This window comes from Rhincodon typus, chromosome 18 (assembly GCF_021869965.1).
Source record: "Rhincodon typus isolate 14 chromosome 18, sRhiTyp1.1, whole genome shotgun sequence".
In the NCBI taxonomy this organism is placed as follows: Eukaryota; Metazoa; Chordata; class Chondrichthyes; order Orectolobiformes; family Rhincodontidae; genus Rhincodon; species Rhincodon typus.
Window position 1 is genome coordinate 24,632,585 of NC_063349.1, and position 24,693 is coordinate 24,657,277.

The following is a 24,693-nucleotide window of genomic DNA, read 5'->3' on the forward strand; positions in this document are numbered from 1 at the left end:
TATCTGGTATACGCCTACTTCAATGCATTGGCTTATCATATGTATCCTTCAAGGGTTTGTACCTTAAGAAATGAATGGATTCTACTGATTTTCAGTGATAATAGCAATCTTTATCACTTAGGATTGAGCTCTGTTGATTCTCAACTTTTTGCTTCTCTCACTGTCTGAATGGCTTCTCCAGAATCAAAGTTTGTATTGACTGTAATAAATCTGTCAAAGACTCATCAGCAATTCCATCAACAATTCTGTCTCTTATCAATTCTGACTTTAGTCACCAGAATCACAGTTTTCCACTAATCTATAGGAGTCACTAACATAATTCATTATGGATTTCCTTGGATGTTGAACTCTATCAAATATTGCACTTTCAAGAATTTTATTTGTTCTGCAGTCCAAGCAGTTGTTATCAAAAGTGTAAATTGCTTCTTTTACACTTTGGTGATCTCTAATGCCTTCAGCTGTAGTCCAAATTGTGCACAAAAGCATACTTCCTTATGGAAGCAATTCTGTATCTTGAAAAGTGCTTTCTCTATTTGTCCATTTCTGTGTTCTATTTAGCCCAACTCTGAAATTAAATCTTCCTGGAAAAAATAACTTCTGTTTCCATGTTGTACTCAGGTGATTGTTTACTCCTCTTATTTAAAAGGTATTCTTCCATATAGCAATACTGCCACTGCGCTACTGTACTGGAAGCTTTTCCTCCACTTTTGCAGTTAAAGTGGAGAATTCCTATCTTTTGTGAGTAAAATGAAATCATTCAAAGAGTGAGCGAATTTAGAGATATGGTTGGATTGGAAAGGCTGGGGTAGTTCTTCACTGGTAAAAGAATGTTGAGGGTGTGCTACAAGGGTCTAAAAGCGTTAATACTGAAGATATCCCCCAAGAATTACAGATTTCTCTAAACGGATTCTACTAATTGTGACCTTATTAAACAATTCCCAATTTCCTTAACGGCTTTATGAATGAATCCCACTGCCTACAGCAAATTCTCTTAAAGGGAATTGAATTCTTTGTTATTCTGTATAAAAACCCTTGTTGCCATCACAGTTTCTTCTGGATGAATCCCATGGAACTAAATAAATGATTCCTGTCCAATAATTAATTTCCAGTCTTTTTTGAGGCTTTGATCGTCTTCCATTAGGCTTTATCCATTTCAGCTTCTAAATTGTCCCTTGATCACTTTAATTCTGAATGTGCCTTGGATTTTTCATTTTTTAAAGAAATTTCTATTGTGGCCCTTGATTTCCCTAACTGTCACCATGCCCTGTGGTGCCTGTTTACCATGATGGCAATGCTTGATTTGAGTTATAACTATTTCACTTTCTTCTAGCTTTCACAGATTGTAAACTGCACCTTTTTGTCAAAAAAAACTTTTCTACTTGCCATCTTACTCTTTTGAGATCCTAAGCTGTTCTCCGACTGAGTCCTTTCGACATGATCATAGTCTGTGGTGCTTGGGGGAATCTTCAGCATTAACCCTTTTAGACCCTTAGACCACAGCCTCAACATTCTTTCCCCCATGAAGCACTACTCCAGCATTCCCAATCTAACTGTGTAGCTAAATTCCCTTAATTTTCTCTGTACCAGGAATTGAAATACACCTGGGTGAATGTGCTTCTATAAACCCTGATACTGCACTGAAAAATTCAATCAATCATCGAGGAAACCATTCAGACAGGTGACCCCTGTAGATGACAGAGACAGAATTGGTCAGAAACATGTCCTCTAATCGAAGAAGCTACCTCTCTCTACCACCTCCAATGTTAGGTTCCCTCTCTCTCCTGCCTTGGCTTCCTCTCAAATAATAGATGTATAGATGTTCTGGATATAGCAGCCAAGACAGAAGGAAGGGAACCTGTAATTGGAGAAGCTACTATGGGTACAGGACCCTAGCCTGAGGGAGAGTTTATCAAGTTCATAACAGGACCAGGGGAACTGGTTCTCAGCTGGTTGGAGCAAGGTAAATGCTTCTTTGTGGCTACTCATATTTTAGCCTGGACATAGTGAAGGAGGGTCAAAGTCTGGTAGAATGGAACCATCTCACAGGTGGGGGAGGCCTGGTGTTGAGTGGAAAGAAACTCAACTACCTTGGTTCAGATTAGTTTACTCACATCCATATTGGCTGGCTTTCCAGTCTGCTCAAAGGTGGAGTTGAAGCTTTGAAGAGCTCTTTGATTCCTTGTTCATGTGGATGAAGGAGATAGCCAGAACTTGGGAAAGCCCCAGTAAATGGCACCACCAATAATCAGCCACTTCAAATTCAACCTGAAGCTGGAGATGTTACCTGAGCAGTGATTGAAAGCTGGAAAGCAGCATCTTGAAGGAGGCTGGTCTGACATTGGAGAATATTTCTATAAACTCAATATTGAAGAAAAAATAGTGTGAAGATGATTCACTACCTGGGACATTGAAAAGAGGTTTTAGATAATCGCGTTCCAACCCTGACGCTAAAGGTTCCCAGATCTCAACTTTGGTATATATGTCAATCTATGCTGGGAAAATAATATTTTTATACTTCTTGAGAACAAACTATCAGCATTCTCAGTTTTCTGTGATTCTACGGGAATAATTTTATTCTAAAAATTTGAGTTAATTAACATTAATTCAGCAAAAAAAAGTTACTGCTAATAAAATTGAACAGATGGTTAATCAACAACTGCAGTATAATATCAAATCAGCAACTTACTTTAGATAATATTGTGAAGATAAATGTCCTTAATTAAATCCTAAACAGCTGAAATCTCATTCAACACTTTGTGTCCTTTACATTGTAGTCCAGGAAAATGCAACCGTTCATAACTAAGCATAGAGTCACTGAACATTCTGAAAATTTTTAGCTGATCGAGAGAATTTGTAAATTATCATTAATTATGCCTGACAAAGCTCAATGACTTTTTTGAACAGCTGAATAAAGTGGTGACCAAGAGAATGTCTGGGCCTCCAGAAAGCATCTGATAAAGCCTTTCATAAGAAATTATTGCTAAAGTTGAGGCTTATGGAATTGAAGGTACATAATTGACCTAGTTTAAGGAGTTGGCTGTGACAAGAGAAAGCCTACTCAACTTAGATCATTGTAACAAAAAGAACTCAGCTATTCTCATGTCTTCTCGTAGCTGAAGCTATTCATCACTTGTGCCATCTTAATGAATTGCTTCTCTAGCCTCACTAAGGCCTTGACATTCTCCCCATAAAAATCATAAAGGAGAAATTTAAGAAAGTAGACACTGTTTTAATGGGTATCAACATTCTTTTTTAGCTGAAAGGGGCTCTGCCACTATTTGCTACAGAATTTATCTAGAATGTTCATTGACGGTACATGAAGCAAGGCCAGAGAGAAGCTAATCCTGCAGAAATACTGAACTGTTGAACTGTTGAAAGTATCATATTTTGCCTATTCTTCGTGTCAGTGATATACCGGATGAGATACTGAACTTCGAATTCTATCTACCAACTTAATACTCTTCACTTTCATGAAAAGAAACAGTTTTACAAAGGGCCACAGGGATTACCAGTCAGGCAAGTTCCATGAAATTGATTTAGATTAAACTATGAATAATCGGAGCTAAAATTAACATTTTACGCATGGAAGTGGAACTAGTCAGCCATCCCAATGGGAGATGAACAAAGATCTCGACCTCCTCCTTGATTTGCACCTTTATGAGAATCATCACCTGTTAGAGATGAAAATCATCCTCATTCATCATGCTGAGAAAACAAATATTAGCTGGTGGAATATACTATCAACTTTTATTTCAAGGAGCTTTTCTGGCAGATAGGAAGAAATGGATTTTCGACTGTAAAGCTGAATTCTGGCTTGAAAAGGCTCACTCTTTCTCAAGAAGTAAAACACTGGTGACAACACTGACTCGAAGGAAACATCAAAAAACTAAAATCTTAAAAGATGGCACCAACATTCATGACTGCAGACGGCCAAGAAACTAAATAACCCATGAAGTTCTTAGATTAAAATCTTATGCCTCAGGATACTCCAAAGGACACTGAAATGCATACTCTTATTTCCTTTATACTGACCACAATCCCTTTTTAAGTCTTTGCATGTTTCTGTGTCTGTGTGTGTGTGTGTGTGTGCACATGCATGTGTGTCTGTGTGTGTCCAAGTGACTGTACAAAGCATAACATATGAGCTAGGTGTTTATGAGGCAATAAACTTGTGCTTTTTTAACTTGAAGAATCTTCACAATTGGCTCCTTTAAGAACTTAAAGCTTTGTTGTAAACAACCAAGGAGGTTAAAAAAAGTCGACATTAAAAGAAGGTTGGTGGGCTTCTTCTAGTAACTTGACTAACATTTATTCCTCATCAATGATTTAAAAAAAACTTTAATTCATTTCTGTATTGCAGGTATGATCATGCTTTGCAAAAATCGCTCCCTGAATTTCTCTGCATTCTAACAGTGACTACACTTTCCTAGTTGTGAAGCACTTTAGGAATGCCCTGAGATCATGATGTATAAATGCAAGTTCATTCTTTTTAAACATCCAGCTGCAGGGTACTAATGTACCCTGAAGTAGATAACTATTTATCAGAGTAAAACTGAGAAAGTCCAAATATTAGTAATGCAAACACAATAAAATAGTTTAGACATTATTGATGTAAGGAGAGACATGTTGTTAAAGCTGTTCACCTTGAACTCATTAGGAGAAATGCGTGAAACTCAAAACATCAAACACTCCAACAATGAGATACTGATTTCAGTAGTAGGAACATCTAAGGAGTCTTCTAAAAAGGAGACATGAGGAAAGGAAGTAGGACTGCATTTGTAGCAGTGGTGCAAAGGGAACATGTTTTCAGGAAGAAGGTACCATGAAGAGATAGGTGGCTCATGACAGTCATGTAAATTAATTTCCAAAAAGGGACAAGGAAATTTTACTAATCAGATTATTCTTGGCCGTGTATTGTATTATAATCCTAGCTGATGCTATGACCAATTAAGTGAGACTCAGGCCTGAGTCTCACTTAATTGGTCATAGCATCAGCTGGGATTATAATGCAATACACGGCCAAGAATGATCTGATTAGTATAATCTTTATACCGAAGAATAACTTTGATGTGATCAAGTTTGCAGCTGAGCAAATAACTCAAATTTTATTGACTAGATTGCTGATAAGGTAATTCTTAGGATCCATGGAACACATTCCTCTACTATAATCAGTATCCTGTTTAATTTCACACAATTGGCTTTGATGTGTGTAATTCTAATACAATGAAACATGTTAATTTCTTTACATCACTTTTTCATTATGGACTCTCTCTTTTATTGCTTTGACATCTTATGTCTGTTTTCTCAAACATAATAGTTTGTCAATCTATAAATAGTCTAATCCTCCTTTTCTCTAAGTTGTGTCCACTAACAAGTGCAAGTAGGTTTGTTATGGTCAGAAACTGAGAAGAAAAAAAGAAATCAGCAAATTTCTTAACTAGCACACTGAGGAAACAGACTTTTGGTCTACCACAAATCCCCAGAATATGGCAAAGTATTACAAAAAAATTGGAAAACAGAGGTTAAACTAGAATTCCATGCTGATGCCTTTCAATGGTTGCTTGAGCAGTATTTTTCACAAATATGATGATGCAATCAATCCAAAAAGAGTTTTATTTCACATCAAATAGATATACCATGTGCAATATGAATTTATATGCGGGAGCAATGCCAGGTACTTAGAATATACATCTCAATGACTGACTGATCAAAGCAAACATGTTCCTCTGACTGCACGTATAGACAGAGAAAAGATTGCACTCAGCTAGGCCATCCATGCAAACCCCAAAACCGAACATTACTTTTCCATGTAATTCTGCTGTTAGGCTGCGCTCGCTGCACAATTTTGAGTGAACTGACAGCCATAGTAACAATCTCATGAAGATAATCAGTCAAGTTCATAATGGATTCAAAGGGCTAGGATGTGGTACAGTGGTAATTCATTGGATTAGCAATCCAGAATCCCAAACCAATGTTCTGGGGGCATAGACTCAAGTTCCAACATTGTAGATGGTGGAATTTGAATTAAACAAAATCTAGTTTGCTAATGTCCTTTAGGGAAGGAAAATTACCATCTGGGTTTGGTCCACATGGGACTCCAGACCCACAACAATGTGCTTGGCTCTTAACTGCCCTCTGGGCAATTGGGAACGGCTAATAAATGTTCACCTAGTCAAGTGGTCTCACTTTCCATTAATAAATTAAAAAAGAGGTTTACTTACACTTGCTAAAAATGAAACATTTCATGTGTAGGGATCTGTTCTCCGCATATAAAACAAAAGATTTGCTCAAGTATTGTACCTTTTTTGGATTATTTGCAAGTATGGGGCACTTACAATTAACTATTACTTTCTGCATGACAATACCTTGGTCAATCAATCAGAGTTGACTTGTCAACTATCAGCACCCTTATCTCCGATGTCTTAAATTATCGTGATGATTAAAATTTGGAACTTTTGTGTTTGTCCCCATGACTGCAAGACGAAAAGCTTTGACAACATATCTCATCAACGATAAAAAAGTTATTTGAAATATTCACACAACAATAGTGCACACATTTTCCATTGTTACTATAACAATTTATATGAAAGTAAATTGCCTGATATAGCTCAGTGGTTCAATTTGTAGCTTAAGTGTTTAAAATCGCCTATTGCAGAATTTCATGGTGGCAATAAATTGTCATCCCCTCAGTTCTGTGGTGCAAATCTTTTAGTAACTATTCTACAGATGCATGGCAGCAGCAGGGAAGCTTCTGTAAAACCGTAAAGCACTTGAATGTAAATTCCTATGTACCTCTGACACTGAAGGGGTTTGGACGTAAAATTCGATGCATCATTCCAAATGCTCTTTATATAAAGCCATCAGTTATTTTATATTCAATGTGGAATCAAAAATGAGGCAACACTCTTGACATGTGCAGTCTTAATTATAAATCACATTATAAAGTTGGGCACAATTAATTTGATTTTTGTCCACAGTGTGAACTTTACCCATAAAAATTCTGTGCAGGGACTCCTTTTGTTAGGTGTTCTTGCTCCTTGATATTTTCTGAACTTGATTTGCACTGATTGATAGCCTAGACCCCAACAATAATGAATCAATCATCTCTTTTCAATAGATAATGTGGCTGGAGTCTAGGTATGGACAGGGAATGCAGGGGTTTTGAACACCCCTACTTCAATGCTAGATGTCAGCTATATTCTCAAGCTCAATGGGAAAGCCCATCCCATGAATACGCAGGAAAATTAAGGAAATATCACTCACCTCATTAAGTTCTGTCATTAATAGACATTGTCAGTGAATATGTCAATCCTAAAGTTATCATCCTAGTCTACAGACTTTCAGAACCCATGTTGATTTGTGGCTTTTATAACATACCATTCATACATAATCCTGGTTGTACCACAGTCAGCAATTGCTACCATTCAAAGTCTGTGAATAAAGTAATACATTACCTCTTTAAGAGTGCCTTTAGTCATGCAGATTTTATAAAGTATACAAAGGGGGACACACAACACAGAGGAGAATGCAAGCAGCCATCCCAAAGCGTAGCTCCATACTGGATATACATATGTCTTGTTGTATTTGAGGGGGCTGTAGTTAATCAGAGAGAAAATGCAAGTACCCTGAAAGAAAAGGACATAAAGTACCAGCTGAGATGCATTGCAGAAGGGCAACCCGAAAAGAAAGCACATTGGAGCTACGAAGCAAGAGTCAGGATTTAGAGTTCAGTGTGAGGTGAGGCAATGATACTGATCCTGGCCAGATCACAATCACAGGCCAGCGACCTGTCTACTTAAGGAGTTTACAAAAACTAGACAGACCGACTTCCATAGGAAGCTTCAATATACACCTTGCCTGTCAGTTATTTGCTATTGGTGAAGCTTTGGAAGAATGCCCTCAAGCCATATCAAGTGACACAAAAAGCAAGAAAAATGAAATAAAACAAATTATGCATTTCAAACAAAAAAACAAGAGGAAATGAGTATTATGGAGGCAAATTTAACTATACTCATCTTGGCTGGAATTTAATGCAATCAACCAACCGTTCTTTCTGCATTTGCCTGAATTTTCTTCTCAAATTAATTTGATTGAGTTCTTTGATCAAGTAACCTTGAGAGTGAATGAGGGTAGAGCGGATGATGTGGTGCATCTAAATCTTTCAAAGGTTTTTGATAGTGTATGACATAATAAACTTTGTTAGCAAAATTTACTCTCATGGGATTAAAGAGGCAGAGGCAGCACAGATGCAAAATTAGGTAAGGGTCAAAAGGTTAGTGGTGAACAGCTACGTATCAAACTGGAGGAAAGTACACAGTAATGTTCCTCAAGATGTGGAGGTGCCAGTGTTGGTCAAAAGTGACACAACACCAGGTTATAGTCCAACAGATTTACTTGAAATCACAGGCTTTCAGAGCATAGCCCCTTCGTCAGATGAAGTGAAGTGAAGCACACAGGCACAGAATTTATAATCAGAGAGATCAGAAAATCATACAAATGGTATGAGTGGAGTGTTGACAGACTGAATAATAAGTCTCTGCAGGTAATCAAGAGTGTCAGATGGTGTGAGTAAAGTGTCAATAGCTGAATCACAAGTGAATGGATGACCTATAATCCGATTAATCAAGGCAGGGAGATAATTACAAAAGAATAAAACTAAGGTGGTGCTGAACACAAACCAAATGATTGGAATAACATGATAAGTATAAGAGTTGCATGCCAAGGGTCTGACCAAAGTAATAAGTAATGGAAAACTGTGCAAACTAGTTAAAGTAGAGAGATCATAAACAGTTATTGAGGTGATGGTGTCAAAACAGGACGGTCAGGAAGATTTTACAGATGCAGAACAGTATGGTGGGGTCACATTGTAGTGTGACATGAACACAAGATCACAGTTGAGGCCATTTTCATGGGTACAGAACTTGGTTATCAGTTTCTGCTTGGCGATTCTTCGTTGTTGTGTATCTTGAAGGCTACCTTGGAGGTTGCTTACCTGAAGGTCAGTGACTAAATGTCCTTGACCGTGAGATTTTCCCTGACTAGGAGGGAACATCCGTATCTGGTGATTGTTGCACGGTGTCCATTCATCCATTGTCATAGCGTCTGCATGGTGTCACCGATATACCATGCCTTGGGGCATCCTTGCCTGCAGCATATAAAGTAGACAACACTGGCTGAGTCACATGAGTACCTGCCGTGTATGTAGTGGGTGGTGCTCCCACGTGAGATGGTAGAATCCGTATTGATGATCTGGTATGTCTTGCAGAAGTTGCCGTGACAGGGTTGTGTGGTTGATGTTGTCCTGAAGGCTAGGCAGTTTGCTGCAAATGATGGTCTGTTTAAGGTTGGGTGGTTGTTTGAAGACAAGAAGTGGAGGAGTAGGGATGATCTTGGTGAGATATTCGTCATCATCGATGATATGTTGAAGGCTGTGAAGAACATGGTGTAGCTTCTCTGCTCTGGGGAAATACTGGACAATGAAGGGTACCCTATCAGTCGTATCCTGTGTCCGTCTTCTGAGGAGGTCATTGTGGTTTTGTACTGTCGCACGTTGGAACTGGCGATGAGTTGAGTGTCATATCCCGTTCTTATGAGAGCATCTTTCAGCATTGTTAGGTGTCTCTCGCATTCCTCCTCATCTGAGCAAATCTTGATATACGCAGGGCTTGTCCGTAGGGGATGGCTTCTTTAACATGTTTAGGTTAGAAGCTAGAGAAATGTAGCATTGTGAAGTTATCCGTGGGCTTGCAGTAGAGTGAGGTACTGAGGTGTCTGTCCTTGATGGAGATGTGTGTGTTGAAGAATGATTCTGAAGAGTGGTCCATGGTAAGTTTGATGGTGGGATTAAACTTGTTGATATCATTGTGTAGTCATTTCAATGATTCCTCATCATGAGTCCAAAGGAAGAAAATGTCAATGTATCTGGTGCATAGCATTGGTTGGGGTCCTGTGCAGCAAAGAAGACTTGCTCAAACTTGTGCGTGAAAATGTTGGCACATTGGGGTACAAATTTGATCCCTATGGCTGTTCCGTGTGTCTGGATGAAGAACTGGTTGTCGAAAGTGAAGACATTGTGGTTAAGGATGAAGTGGATGAGTTATAGGATGGCGTCTGGAAATTAGCAGTTTTCAGTGTTATTACGGAGGCTGTTGTGGCTATGACATTATCATGGGTTATGCTGGTGTAGAGTGCCGAAATGTCCATTGTGATGAGGAGTGTTCCTGGTTTGACTGGTCTATGCGTGCTGAGTTTATGTAAGAAATCTGTAGTGTCGTGACAGAAGCTGGGGGTTTCTTGTACAATGGGTTAAAAAATGCCCTCGACATAGCCAGAGAGGTTCTCACACAGGGTCCAGTTTCCTGATGCGATGGGACATCCAGGTGTATTGGCTTTGTGTATCTTTGGAAAGCAGCAGAAGTCTCCTAAGTGAGAAGTACGTGGGATGAGAGTGCATAGGATACTCTGAAGGTCTTGATCAGTCTGTTGAGTTGACAGGTGTGCTCTTTGGTTGGATCAGCATGTTGCTCTGTGTAGTGTTCCTGGCTGTTCAATTGTTGGTTTGCTTCTAAACAGTAGTCTGTTCTATTCTGTATAACCATGGCTCCTCCTTTGTCTGCTGGTTCGATGACAATGTTGCAATTGGTCATGAGAGCATGGATGGCATTGTGTTGTGTTTGGGTGACGTTCTGCACTACCTTGTGAGCTCGGATGATGAATCTGGTGTTAACGGATCTCCTGACAGCTCATTACGATTAAATCCAAATTTTGTAGGGTTTGCAGATGACAAAACTTTAAAGCGTAATGAACATCGAGGGAGACAGTAGCAAGACTTTTGGAAAATATATACAGACTGGAGGAATTAGCAGACTTATATAGATAGTAGTATTGTGAAAACATTACTAGACTAGTGATCTAGAGATACAGATTAATCCTGTACTACTAAGGTTCATATCCCATCATGGAAGATGGTTTAATTTGAATTCATTAATAATTCCTAATCGTTTTTCAACATCGTTGGCTAATCTGGTAGTTATGCCCATTAATAGCTGGAACCTTCCATCTGGGCATGCTTTGTCCAATTGCTCTGAGCAGCCTTTCCCTGGCTGCACTGCCCTAGGATGCTGGAGAAGACCAAACCTGTTCAAAGCTTGGCTTGCTGAGTACTTATGCACTCTTCTGCCAACTGTGCATCAGCAAAAGCAGAAGGATGGAATTGGTAGTGAAAGAACAAAAATTTCTCATGGGAATTGTAATGAATTCCTAGTGCAAACAATTGCAGAAAGTCATTTTGACATGGATGGTCATTTGTATTTACATTTCGCAAACCTTTGTACCTATTAGAACAGTCTTAGATGCATTACGTTGTGGGAAAAAAGACAGCTGGATTTGTAACGTAATTGAAACCTTACCCGAAATGCTTTTATTTTGATAACTATTTGGGATAAAATTGGAAGAAATGAGAAGCTTACAAGGCAGAAGCCAGGAGTAAAGATGAACCAACACCACTTCATGTATGAGCAGGGCCTGTATCCAATCATTGCCTCAATGTTGTCATAGATACGATTGACACCTGAACAGTAAAATACAATGTATAGTTACTTTGACTATAACATGTCTATTCTAATGTGAAATCTATAAGCTTCTTCTTAATATTTTTAAGTCAAAATGAAGAAGTTATCGCACTTTAACAAAACATACTACCCATTTCCAGATAAGTGAGAATGATTGGAATGGTTTTTATTCACTCATGGGATGTGTGTGTCACTGAACGGACTAACCTTTACTGTCCATCCCTCATTGCCCTTTATGAGGGGTGGCAATATGCCTTCTTGAACCACCTGGTGTATGTTCCAGTGAAACTGAAAGAAAGGTGACGTATTTGCTTGTCAGGATGGTGAGTGGCTTGAAAGGGAATTTGCATGCATCCTCATCCTCAGATGGTAGTAGCATGGGTTGGAAGATGCTGTCTAAGGAGCCTTAGTGAATTTCTCCAGTGCATCTTGTAAATGTTACACACTGCTGTTATTGAGCATAAGTTGTGGAGAGATTTTTGTGAGAATGCTTGTGGATATGGTGCTAAGCAAGCCAGTTGCTTTGTCCTGGATGGTGTCAAGCTTCTAGGGTGTTGTTGCAGCTGCACTCATCCAGTCAAGTGGGGAGTATTTCATCACATCCCTGACGAGTGCAGTTCAGTTCCTAGTTAATGATAACCCTAGGATGTCGATAGCAAGGAATTCACTGATGGGTATTGACACAAAAATGTACTGGTACTCTAATGATTTAATTTTCTTTCAAAACACATTTCTTTTCAAATTCATAATGGATTAATTTTGAAATTCGAGTCATATAAAACAGAGAATATTTGCCTGTTAGCTTCACAGGGTTTGAAAACTGGAGACCATATCCTAAACAAAATATAAGGTTTGGGAATTTACAACCACAATTTACATCTTTACCAATAGAGTCCCATGATGAACAATATTGAAAGCCTTAAGACAAAATAAAAATTGTACTATTTCCTTAGGGATTAATTCTCAATGGAAACAATCAGCAATCCATGATGAAACTGCAATTTGTCTACATGTTATTTATTGTAACAAGGAGTAGCTAAGTTCCTTTCTGCATACTCTCTAGTCCCTAAACTTTAACAATATATGCACTACAATTGTGGCATTATTGAAGATCTTGTAGAGGCATTACACATTTAAGATGGCTAGATGACAGCACGACATGTAGCCATATCATATAAAAGTTCTCATCTACTTTATATACAGTAAGTTTATTGGTCAGCCAGTCTGTTAGCCACAGTTGGACTGACAAGAAGTCATACAGCTAATCAGCCAGTCAACTAAATATCTAATGTAATATTAATGTAAGTAAGCATGAAGCCCAGAGATTGTGCAAGTCTGAGATATAATATTAATTAGTTGTTGATAAACTTCCAGATATCTGTCTCATTCAGAACATGAGTCTCTGTGGTATGTTAGGTGGGCTAATATATAGAAGCGACCACATCAACAGTAACTTGCAGAATCTGGATCTTCTGAGGAGTCAAATCATCTGTATTTCTACTAGGGTCTTCTGAAACCAGTTGTCTTAAAAACGTGAGGTGCAACATCCCTCAGAGATCTCCACTAGACTGCAGTAGAGGTAGGAGAAAACAAGAAACACTCCCCTTTTACTGAGTTAGCTACAGAACAGTAAATTTAAATGTCCAGTCTGAATGCTAGTGAATGAAGCTGAGTGAATGGCAGCCTCCAGCCTACATCTGAGAGTGGTGGACTTCACCCAACTGACATCGCATACAATGAAGATACTGCCATTTAGGGGAATTTCTCCTGAGACAGAAGCAGTGAATTTTGCAATTTCCCCACCTGAGCTACCCACCTTGACTAGATCAGCCAATTACAGACACCACAGAGACAGCCAAGTGTTAAGGAAACCTGTTTCAAAAGGTCCGTCCATGTACTCTAGGCCATTGATCAGTTGCTTGCTCATAATATAGGCCCTGGACCCCTTAGCTCTCACAACCCTATCCCCACTTTGAATTCCCATTCTTTGTTCCAAAGTTCTACGTAGAACCACACATCTACATTACTTCATTAAGCTGTACATGCATGAATCCAAGGAGTCTGCACATGAATGCTGATATATTCAGAAATGCACAAGTCATGCACTCATATAAACTGTAAGCAGATGTGGATGTGCAAACTTGATGTATTCCTGCATATATGCAATAAAACTATAGGGCCATCTGCTATCAAGGTGCAAAACGTTGCCAGTCAGTGTAGAATGCTAGCAATTGAAAATGTATTAACACAACAACCAACGCTCTAAAAGAAAACATTCTAATATGAACAAAATTAAATATGGTTACAGTATTCCATAATGTGACCCACAATGCAAATGCCTGTCCTGACTTCAGCAATGCTAGAAAATGTTTTTTTTAAACACAATTTATGATCCTTTCCTTTGGATTGCAGAGTCACAATACTAATACTACTGTATTAGAAACAGAATATGCATGTGAATCCAATTAAAGGTATGTAATTTTTTAGCCCATTATCTTTTGTTTTTACTTTAAATCAACATTGCCATAATTATGAATATCAAAGTTGACAATGTATTTGTGTAACATACCTTGGTGAAACTTTATATAAACAATACAAAGTTTCGTGACTTGCATTGATTCTACACCTATTTTGGTATGTACTGAGTTGGGTGTGCACTTCCCCTTTGAGACAGTGGGTCAGGTGACCCAGAGGCGGAGCTCGAGGGGCAGTCTCAGACTGACTGTGGAGCTGAGAGAAGGCATAATAAAGTATTCCCTCTTCATGTTTACCCTCTGTCTACTTTGTGTTCTATTTAAGGTTCCAATGAACCACAAACATAATACAATCCATCAAAGAAATTTTAACAAGCACAAAACAAATTCTTAAAACTGAGTTTATTTCCTCTATTACTCTTCTGAAACGTTGCTTTAACAGGCTCTTGGTTAGTGATATCTGGGGGCTCAAAGCACAGAGGTTCCACCAACAGGCAGCAGTACTTTAGTCACTGCCTGGGCAAAAAGGTCCAGCATTAGGGTGGCACGGTGACTCGATGGTTAGCACTGCTGCTTCATAGCGCCAGGGACCCAGGTTTGATTTCACCCTCGGGCAACTGTCTGTGAGAAATTTGCACATTCTCTGTGGCTTTCCTCCGGGTGCACTGGTTTCCTCCCACAGTCCAAAGATATGCAGGTTGGGTGGATTGGCCGTGATAAATTGCCCCATGGTGTCCGGAGATGTGCAGGCTAAGTAGATTACCCATGAGAAATGCAGAGTTACAGGGATAGGGTGGGCAGGGGGTGGGGTGGTATGGGTCTGGGTGGGATGTTCTTTGGATGGTCAGTGTAGATGCAATAGGCAGAATGGCCCGCTTCCAAACTGCTGCGATCCTATGATTGGTTATGATTCGCTGGTATTGGTTATGAGTTTTTGAGGAAGCAAATGTCTTTATGACACATGCTATTCTCAATAAATATACCATCCACCTAAATCTACTTGGAATTAAAATTGGGGCCACAGTATCTCCACTCTCAGTCAAAATCAAAGGAATTTTTTGATGCCAGCCTGAAATGTTTTGCCACGTGTCTAAAGTCATATACGTACCATATACCCAACTGACGCAAGTTGTTTCAAACAATGCCAGGAGCAGAACAGATGTCCCACTAACTGCGTAGGTATCAAAAAGTTGAAAAACATATACCCCACCCTGAGGGAAGAGAATCAGAAGTAAAAATCATGGATACTGTCTCATGAAGACTGCCATACTTCTGAACTAAATTCAAATTAATTATTACTTCCTAAAAAGTATAAAACAAATTAAAATGCTTACTGAACCTTCTTAAGTGCTGGTGGAGTAACATTTGGAATTTTTATTCGTAGACATTTTTGTGCTTTCCAACAAACACAGAAATTAAAACTTCACTGTGATCTTCAAGTCAGAAAACATTTAAGAACAGAAGAACATACCTTCATCCTGCACTTTAGTAGGAGGGCCAGTCAGAATCCCTGACATGAAGCTGGGGCCTTTCAGGGTCCCCGAAACGGAGAAGGGGGTGCGGTGAGGGTCTCCAACCTGGAGGAGGATGGGGGTGCGGTCAGGGACCCCAACATGGAAAAGGAGAGGGACCGGTTAGGTTTCCCTACACGGAGGAGGGGGGCCGGTCAGGGTCTCTAACATGGAGGAGGGGTGGCGGTCAGACGGTCAGGTCCCCGACGCAGAAACAGGGGTGCTGTTTGTAGCCTCTATCCTGGTGAGAGGCACAGCCAAAATCCCAGACTCATGGAAGAAGACCTGTAGAAATCTGACCAAATTTCCTTGCTGCAAATTTGACCAACATACTGCTGTATTTACAATATGTGGTTTCGAAAGGAACTAATGTGACAGTGAGTTCTAGCTTTGAACCTTCAAGCTGCTATTTGTTACCCGAGCAGACGCATTGCGATTGTGTACAAGCTCAATCTCAATGTTTTCAAAACGTTTATGAAAACAACTTCTCACCTCTGTCAGCATTAATAGCCCAATAGTGAATGAAAAGGTTGAGATGCCCATGATAATTATCATCCTGGAATATTTTCTTTGGGAAATCTCAGGAAACATATCTATTATCGCTGTTGTCAGACTTTCTATACCTACAAACTAAAACAGGGACTAATTACCAAGCAGAAAGCTGAACAAAACAAAATTTTAAGCATTAGATAAATTCTGTTCTCTAAAGGTAAGAATTTAGAATTAGTTATTGAATATCTTTTTGATTCCGAGAGTCTTACAGCATATAAGAACTCCAATCTATTGTGTCTATACCAACTTGCTGTTCAAATCTCTTCACGCCACTCTGTCCCCATAATCCTGCAGATGATCCTTTTCAGTTTTAATAACTAATTCAATGTTAAAATTCTTCACTGAATTTGGTTCAACTTCAGTTTCACATAATGCATTTCAGTTCATCACATCCCACACTGTGAAAACATTCTCATCATCATCTTGTTCCTCTGCCATTTATCTTAAATCTGAGTCCTTTGGGCACCAACCCTACCATTTACTCTAGCAAAACACATTGGCTCTCTCTCCTGTAGAGAGAGCAAACCCAGATTTCAGTTTTCATATCCTGATATCTTCAATTTCTGGCACCTCCAACTTCACAACCTCAAACTCAATCTTCCTTGCTGTTTCACCATCCTTCTAAGCCTAACCTCTAATCTCCCTCACTTTTGGCCTGAACACTCAACCTTGCACCCCTGACCTCCAACTGCTCCCTGCACCAGTCTATCCCAGTACTTGGACTGTGAAGAGGATCAAGAATGCCTGAAATACATACAAAGGTCAGTGTCATCAAATATTAAACAAGTTAACATTATTAATTGTTGTTAGCAGAATGTCTGAAAAGTAACCTTTTTAAAACTTTATTTTAATCAGTTCAAATAATAAATATTGAGAGTCATTTTGAAAAGTTGTAAAGTGAACTGTCATTAAAAAAGTCATATTCATAAACACAGTCTAAAACCCTCCCTGATTAGGGAAAGACAAAGCAGACTTTAGTTGAACCTTACTTCTTTTTAAGCAGTACCTGACTGTCCAGACCCAGGAGAATAAGCATGATAAAGAACAAACAGGCCCAGAGCTGAGGGAAAGGTATCAATGTAATTGCCTTTGGATAGACAATGAAAGCTAGACCAGGACCTACAAGAAAAAGAAGTTAGAAAAAAAAGCAAAATTTAATAAGAATAAAATACATAAGCACACAGAAACAGATGTAAGACATTTGGTTCCTTAGGTCTGTTTCACCACCCAATAAAATAATGGTTGAAATGCATCTTAAATCCATTCTCAGGCTTTGGCTCTGTAACTGTTTACATTGTTCTCGAGGAATTCCACAATTGGACACTATATTCCAGATGATAAAAAAACTAGAGGTTTGTAATGATTTATCTGCTTTTGTACTCTGGCTCTCTTCATAAAGCGAAGGATCCCATTTGCCATTTTAATGACATTCTTAAGTAGCCTTGCCAACTTCGAAACTTTGTGCATATTTAAGCCAGGTGTCTCTGTTCCGTTCTCCCCTCATTTTTCTTACTAAATGTGGTACTCCATCCCATGCGCTCAGAACTTCACCTGGCACACGTCCACCTGGTCCACCAGCCCTGCTTAAGTCCTTCTGAAGATTATCACTATCCTCTTCCTAATTCACAATGCCTCTGAGTTCTGCATCATTTGCAAATTTTGCCCTACACATCCAGGTCTACGTCACTAATATATATTTAAAAAAGCAGTGATCATAGTACTGATCCCCATGGAACTCCACCATTTAACAACTGTGTGTCTGAGAAACAACCATCAGCCCCTGACCCTCAGCTGGCTTTATACCCATGGTACCACTTTCACTTTAATTCCACGGGTTTTAACTTTGCTAGAAGATCTATTGTATACAACTTTATAAAATATTTTTGGGATTCTATCATGAAAAAGACATCAAACATATTAGTTTCATTTACTATTTCTATTAATTCATTTGTGCTGCCGTTCCCTGATTAATCCATACTTATGCAATTAACAGTTAATTGTATCCCTGATTATTGTTATAACCTCCTTTTAGACATAATGAGGATTGTGAAATAGTAATATGGGTTCTTAATTTGAAGATAAGGATATATACGGTTAGTATATGCAGGGAGTTAAGTACATCTTGCACATATCCGACTGCCCATCAAGTCAAGGACTAATACAAATATCCTATTGAGGCAGGTACTGATTGACAGTAGTTTAAAGAATCCTTCCTTAAAAAGTAAAGTGACATCATGTCACAACATCCCCTCTTGTTTTCTAGACAAAAAGTTTAGCCTTAAAGAATCAAACTAATTACAAGATAAGCAACATTGTGTTTTCATGTATTTTAACACATTGCAATAAATTTACAAACATCAACAAAAATTGCTGGAAAAACTCAGCAAGCCTGTGAAGATCTGTGGAGGGAGAAAGTGTTAGTTTTAGAGATTCTGGAGTCTGAAGAAGGGTCACTGGAATCGCAAAGTAAACTCTGTTCCTCTCTCTATAGATAAGGCCATAAGAAATAAGAACAAGAGTAGGCTGCTCAGCCCCTCAAACCTCCACTATTCAATAGGATCATGGCCAATCTGATATTCACTTTCCTGCCATTTCCCTCTAACCCTTGATACCCCTACCAATCAAAAATATATCTCAACCTTAAATATACACAAGGAATCTGTCCCTATAGCTCCCTGTGACAAGGAGTTCCAAAAACCTACAACCCTCAGAGAAGAAGTTCTTCAGCATCTCAATATTAAATTGGTGGCCCTTTATTTTGAGACAATGCCCTCTGGTCCTCTTTGCATTTACCCTGTCAAGCCTCTTAAGATTCCTATATGTTTCAATTAGATCACCTCTCATTCTTCTAAATTCCAGTAAGTAGAGTCCCAACCAGTTTAGCCTTTGTTCATAAAATAATCTCTTTAGACGAGAGATTATCCTCGTGAACTTTCTCTGAACTGCCTCCAATGAAATTATATCTTCCCTAATTAAGGGGACCAGAACTGCTTACTGTACTCCAGGTGTGGCCTCACCAGCATCTTGTACAGTTGCAGTAAGACTTCCCTACCCTCATACTCTAACCACCTTGAAATAAAAGCCAATATTTCATTAGCCTCCCTGATTAGTTACACATTTGACTACAAATGTGTAATTTTAAAAAAGCAGAAATAAAGGAAACAACACCAAAAGGAATGAGAAACATCCAGATATTAACGTCTAATTTCAGTCTTACCTCCATGCAGACACCCGGGCCAAGCCACAGCCTGGAGTCTCGAGAGGAACTTCATGATGCCGGAGAATGGCAACATTGTGCACTTCTCACTGTATTCCTGTGTTCCTATACTTCAGTACACGTGACAATAAAATCTAATGCTAATTCTAATTCTGATTACCTGCTGAACCTGTGTGTTACTTTTGTGTTTCATGCAAAGTACCCTAAGTTCGCTTTGCATTGCAAATTTCTTCAGCTTTTCTCTATTAAATTAATATTCTGTTCTTTGACTTTCCCTTCCAAAATGAACAACTTCACATATTCCCAAACTATACTTTATTTGCCAACATTGCCAGCACTGATCCCTCTGGAACCCCATTGGTCATGTGTCAGAGCCACACAGCGCGGAAACAGACCCTTTGGTCCTACTTGACCATGCCGACCAGTTTTTCCCAAACTAAACTAATCCCATTTGATTGTGTTCGGCCCATATCCTTCTAAACTTTTCCTGTTCGTGTACATATCCAAATGTCTTTTAAACGTTATAACAGTACCTGCATCTACCACTTCCACTGGCAGTTCATTCCACAAATGCATCACCCTCCGTGTGAAAAAGTTGTCGCTCAGGTTCCTTTTATATCTTTCTCCTCTCACGTTAAAACTATGCCCGAGGGTTTTGACTTCCCTTGCCATAGGGAAAAGACCTTTGATATTTACCTTGACTATGTCCCTCATGATTTTATAAACCTCTACAAGGTCACCCCTCAACCCCCTAAGCTTCAGGGAAAAATGTCTCAGCTAACCCAGCCTCTCCTTAGAACTCAAACTCTCTAGTCCCAGCAAAATCCTTATAAATCTTTTCTGCATATTTTCCAATTTAATAATATCCTTCCTATAACAGAGTGGCCAGACCAGTATGCAGTACTCCAAAAGTGGCTTTACCAATGTCCTGTACAGCCGCAACATGACACCCCAACTCCTATACTCAATGCTCTGACCAATGAAGGCAAGCATGCCAAACATCATCTCCACCACCCTGACTATCTGTGACGTGACTTTCAAGGAACTATGTACCTGAACTCCTAGATCTCTCCAGTCAACAACACTCCCAGGCCTCTACTATTAACTGTGTAAGTCCTGCCCTGGTTTGTCTTACCAAAACGTAGCACCTCGCAGTTATCTAAATTAAATTCCATCAGTCGCCAAACTGAAAAAGAATCCTTTATCCCCACTTGCAATTTCCCGCCAATGAGCCAATTCTCTATCCACACCAATATACTATCTCCAACACTGTGGGCTCTTAGCTTATAAATTAATTTTTTGTGAGGTACCTTGTCAAACAGCTTCTGGAAGTCCAAATACAACACATCTACTGATTCCCTCTATCAACTTTGGTTGAGACTTTCTCAAAAAAACTCAAAATTAGTCAGATACGATTTCCCTTCCATGAAGCCATGCCTACTCTGCTTGATTAGATTATGATTTTCCAAATGTGCTGCTTGTACTTCCTTAATGATTGATTCCAATACTTTTCCACAACAGATGTTAGACTAATAGGCCTATAGTTACCTGTTTTCCACTTACCTCCCTTTTTGAATAGCAGTGTCACAATAATAAATTTTCCAACCTTCTGGTACCTCTCCTGAATGCAATGATATTTGGAGATCCTGCCAAACCTGTTGAGTTTCTCCAGCAATTTCTGTTTTTGTTTTCAGATATCCAGCATCTGCAGTTTTCTTTTGTTTCATTTTACATTCAGTTTTTCACGTCTTGGAAACATGCTGACAGTCTGCTTATCACCCAGCTTTAATTTAGGTGATCTTTGCTGAAGGCAGCTACATATTTTTGGAACAGTGTTCTTTTACGTTACATCTTAGAGCATGATGCAGTCATTAGAAAACATAAACGGTCTTTCCGGTTGTGGTCTCCTTCTCTTTCATCATACTACAACGTCATTTGATGCTTCCTAAGATCTTGGTTTTAAGCACATCAGCAATTGTTACTGGATTCCATGTGCCATCAGTCAGGTGTTGAAAACCAACATTCTGTCCAACATTCAGCTCAAGTAAAACTGAAAGAACTGCGGATGCTGGCAATCAGAAACAAAAACAGAAATTGCTGGAAGAATTCAGCAGGTCTGGCAACATCTGTGGAAAGATATCAGAGTTAATGTTTTAGGTCCAGTGATCCTTCCTCGGAAGTGGAGTTTGATTCAGCTTGGATAATCGGTTTCTAGCAAGCCAATCACAGCGGCAATAAGTGTGGAGCTGAAAAAGCACAGCAGGTCAGACAGCATCTGAGCAGCAGGAAAATCAAGATTTTGAATCAAAATGTTGACTTTCCTGTTCCTTGGATGCTGTATGACCTGCTGTGCTTTTCCAGCTCTACATTTAGTGACTCAAGCTTCCAGCATCTGCAATCCTTACTGTCTCCAAGTCAATCACAGGAATTGTTAATCTTTTTGAGTAGCGCTTAATGTACTCCTGGGAGTATCAATGGTTGTTAGCAGGGCAGGTTTCCACTTGTCTACTGAATAATAATTCCACTTTGCTTCTGAAGTGCAATGGATATACATAATGGTTCAAAGTTGTGCTGCCTATTGGCTGATGCCCTGTGTTAGAGAGTTAGGTGATCTCCTCACAGTGTAAGTACAAGGTTTCTGATGGTTGTTCCTAATGTTTCTTGTTCTCATTGTTATCTTGATACCACAGGTAGACCAAACAAAAACTGTAACTGCTGGAGAAACTCAGCAGGTCTAGCAGCATCTATGGAGAGAAAATAAAGTGAATGTTACGAGTTCAGTGACTCTTCTTCCGAATATGATCATGCACACTGATACATCCGTGATTACTGGAGCCACTGTATCCACAATATAAAATACCTGGCATAACCAGGTGACTCTTTGAAGCAAGAAAAGTGAAATATATCCGAGAATTGAAATCTTCAAGTCATTGAGTGCAATGAGTTCAACATTAGTAGGTCAGCTGTCATTTTGTGGGTATACATATTTCAGTGCACAAAATGGAAAGACGTTTGCACCTGTACCTGAATACAGTTTGTCATATATGTTATGCTGACTCTTTCATACAATCTATGCTGTACAACCTGGACTGTGGCAAAGGCTTCTTTTTGTACTACTGTGCTAATCCATGCTTTGATGATCCCATGCTAATTGTTGAAAGATTGGTTATTCTCATCATCTAACTATGCAGCTTAGGTAGATATAAAGATACATGCATATCATAACAATTATCATGACTTTATACTTTCCTACCATGAGAGTTAAATTGATCGGTCTACTTTTGTAGGTTTATCTTTACATCCTTTGTTGAATAATGATATAATATTTGCAATTCTCTAGCTCTTTGAGAACTGCAGTATCTGAGGAGTAATGGAAAATTATGAGCAGTACCTCTGCAATTTACAACTTACATTCCTCAGCACCCTCAGATTCAGCTAATCTGGCTCTTGTGATTTATTAATTTTCAGTACAGCCAACCATTTTAATATGTCCATTTATCAACTTGTAGTATCTCAGCCATCTATTTCACTATGATTGTGTGACATCTGCTTGAAAAGCAGACAGAAGTATTTGTTTAGCTCCTCAGCCAGGACCAATATGCCCATGTGCAGATTTGATCAGTAATTGCACTCCCTCCACCGTCTGCATCTTGCTTTCTACTCTTCTTACTATTTATATGTATAAAGAAGATATTGGGTTCCTTTTATGTTCACTCACTGCCGTTTCTCAGATTCTCCCACTGCCTCTCTGCTTTCTTTTTCACTTGTGCCCTGAACTTCCTATATTCAGCCTAGCACTCACTTGTACTGTATCACCAACCCGACAATTGTCCTGTGCCCTTTTCCATCTGCCTCATCTTATTCTCTCTTTCAATATTCAGAGAGTTTTGGTTTTGATTGCCCTATCTTTACCCTTGTTAGGACCCTTTTTATTACATCAAAAATAAGATAATAAAGTCTGCATTGGGTGATTCACTGAACACATTTGGAGGTAGAGAGGAATGTTCAAGAAATAGCTTAGTAGAAGGCCATTTCATAGCTCAGCTGATGAGGTTAGATATCAGTGGTTGCTTAGCCTTTAAAAGAGAAGTGATTTATGTACATCAGCAATCATGAATGCATTTGACTATCTGCTAGGGGAGTTCTACATCATAGTGTATAGGTGACTTATAAAACTTATATGAGCTAACTACAGTCTAAGCAATAGTATCAACTACAGACAACCACAAAGTGGTCATTTCAATGGTCACTGCAGATGGTTCTTGCCTGCAGGAGTCTGTGGTATCTGTAATGGTCTGGCCCTTAGATTATACATACTGAGGTCACGAGAGGTCAGGGTTCAACGAACCCTTCCTCATTGCACGTCAGGAAAGAGTGATTTCATAGACCTTTGGTCAAACGCAGGATATCCTATAGTCTGTCCTCCCAGAGATGAATAGGGAAATTACCGATTAGAAATCAAGAGCAATTTCTGCAATGGTATCCTGGTGGACCTGTAACATTGGATGAATATCATCGCATAAGAATGATCTTCACTTTTACAGTTACACTTCTTCATTAATGTTTCTGAAAATTCATTGTCAGGCAATAAAGTATTCCTGGTTTGTAATCTTCATGCAGTGCACGTATTTAATTTGCCTGTTATACTTGGTAATGGAGAGATTTGCACACTAATGATTGAACATGAGACCAATTCTCAGGATGACAGCACATTTGAACCTTTGTGATCCCTGGATCCATGATTTGCAATGAATGCCAATTTAGCTCTAACAGTTATTACTGGACTCTGATCATGGGCAACTTCAAAGTCCCTAATTAAGCCATAGATGCCCTCTACCTCACATGCTGCAGACACTCAAAGAGCCTTACAGAAGCATTAGGGTAAAGGTAGATGGTGATGTAGTGATAATGTCACTGAATCTAGAGTCTACAGTCTAACCAACTAACAGCACTTTGTTATCATTTAAATAGCAACAAATAATCTAATACAAGTATAACAGGCAAATTAAAAACATGCACTATATGGGTTTATTTGTTCCATGGCAATAAAGCTTTATAAGAATTAATAGAAACGTGTAGCTTAGTGGAATAAACTATTTACAATTTGTATGATGCAGGTCCACCATAATACTGTAAAGATTAACTCTTTATATCTAATCAGTTAGTAGAGTTCCTACTGCTAACTCCCAGTAACTATATCATAAAAATTATCTTGTCTACCAGACAAATAGGATCTTCTTCTCTTGGCCTCTTGAAATTAAAGGCTTTGGCCAGAACCACCTAATTATCTTGCAGCTTTTTGCTTTCTCCACTATATTTCTCAGTTCTCTGACCACTGTTATTGGCTCTGCAATGTTTGTGGCCTTGGC

At 39.0% G+C, this 24,693-nt stretch overlaps 1 protein-coding gene across 2 annotated transcripts in view; it reads right to left on the reverse strand.

The window, feature by feature from the left end:
- Positions 1 to 24,693, reverse strand: part of LOC109927252 (sodium- and chloride-dependent GABA transporter 2-like) — a 78,101-nt gene that overhangs the window by 8,852 nt on the left and 44,556 nt on the right. Inside the window, exons 10-14 of one of the 2 annotated variants that reach the window (XM_048607736.1) lie at positions 17,114 to 17,226; positions 16,048 to 16,185; positions 15,153 to 15,255; positions 11,469 to 11,569; positions 7,455 to 7,625 (exon numbers count right to left, since the gene is read on the reverse strand). In XM_048607736.1, coding sequence (XP_048463693.1) covers positions 7,455 to 7,625; positions 11,469 to 11,569; positions 15,153 to 15,255; positions 16,048 to 16,185; positions 17,114 to 17,226 — 626 coding nt within the window. The remainder of the gene's footprint in view (positions 1 to 7,454; positions 7,626 to 11,468; positions 11,570 to 15,152; positions 15,256 to 16,047; positions 16,186 to 17,113; positions 17,227 to 24,693) is intronic. The other variant, XM_048607737.1, reaches the window with a different exon arrangement.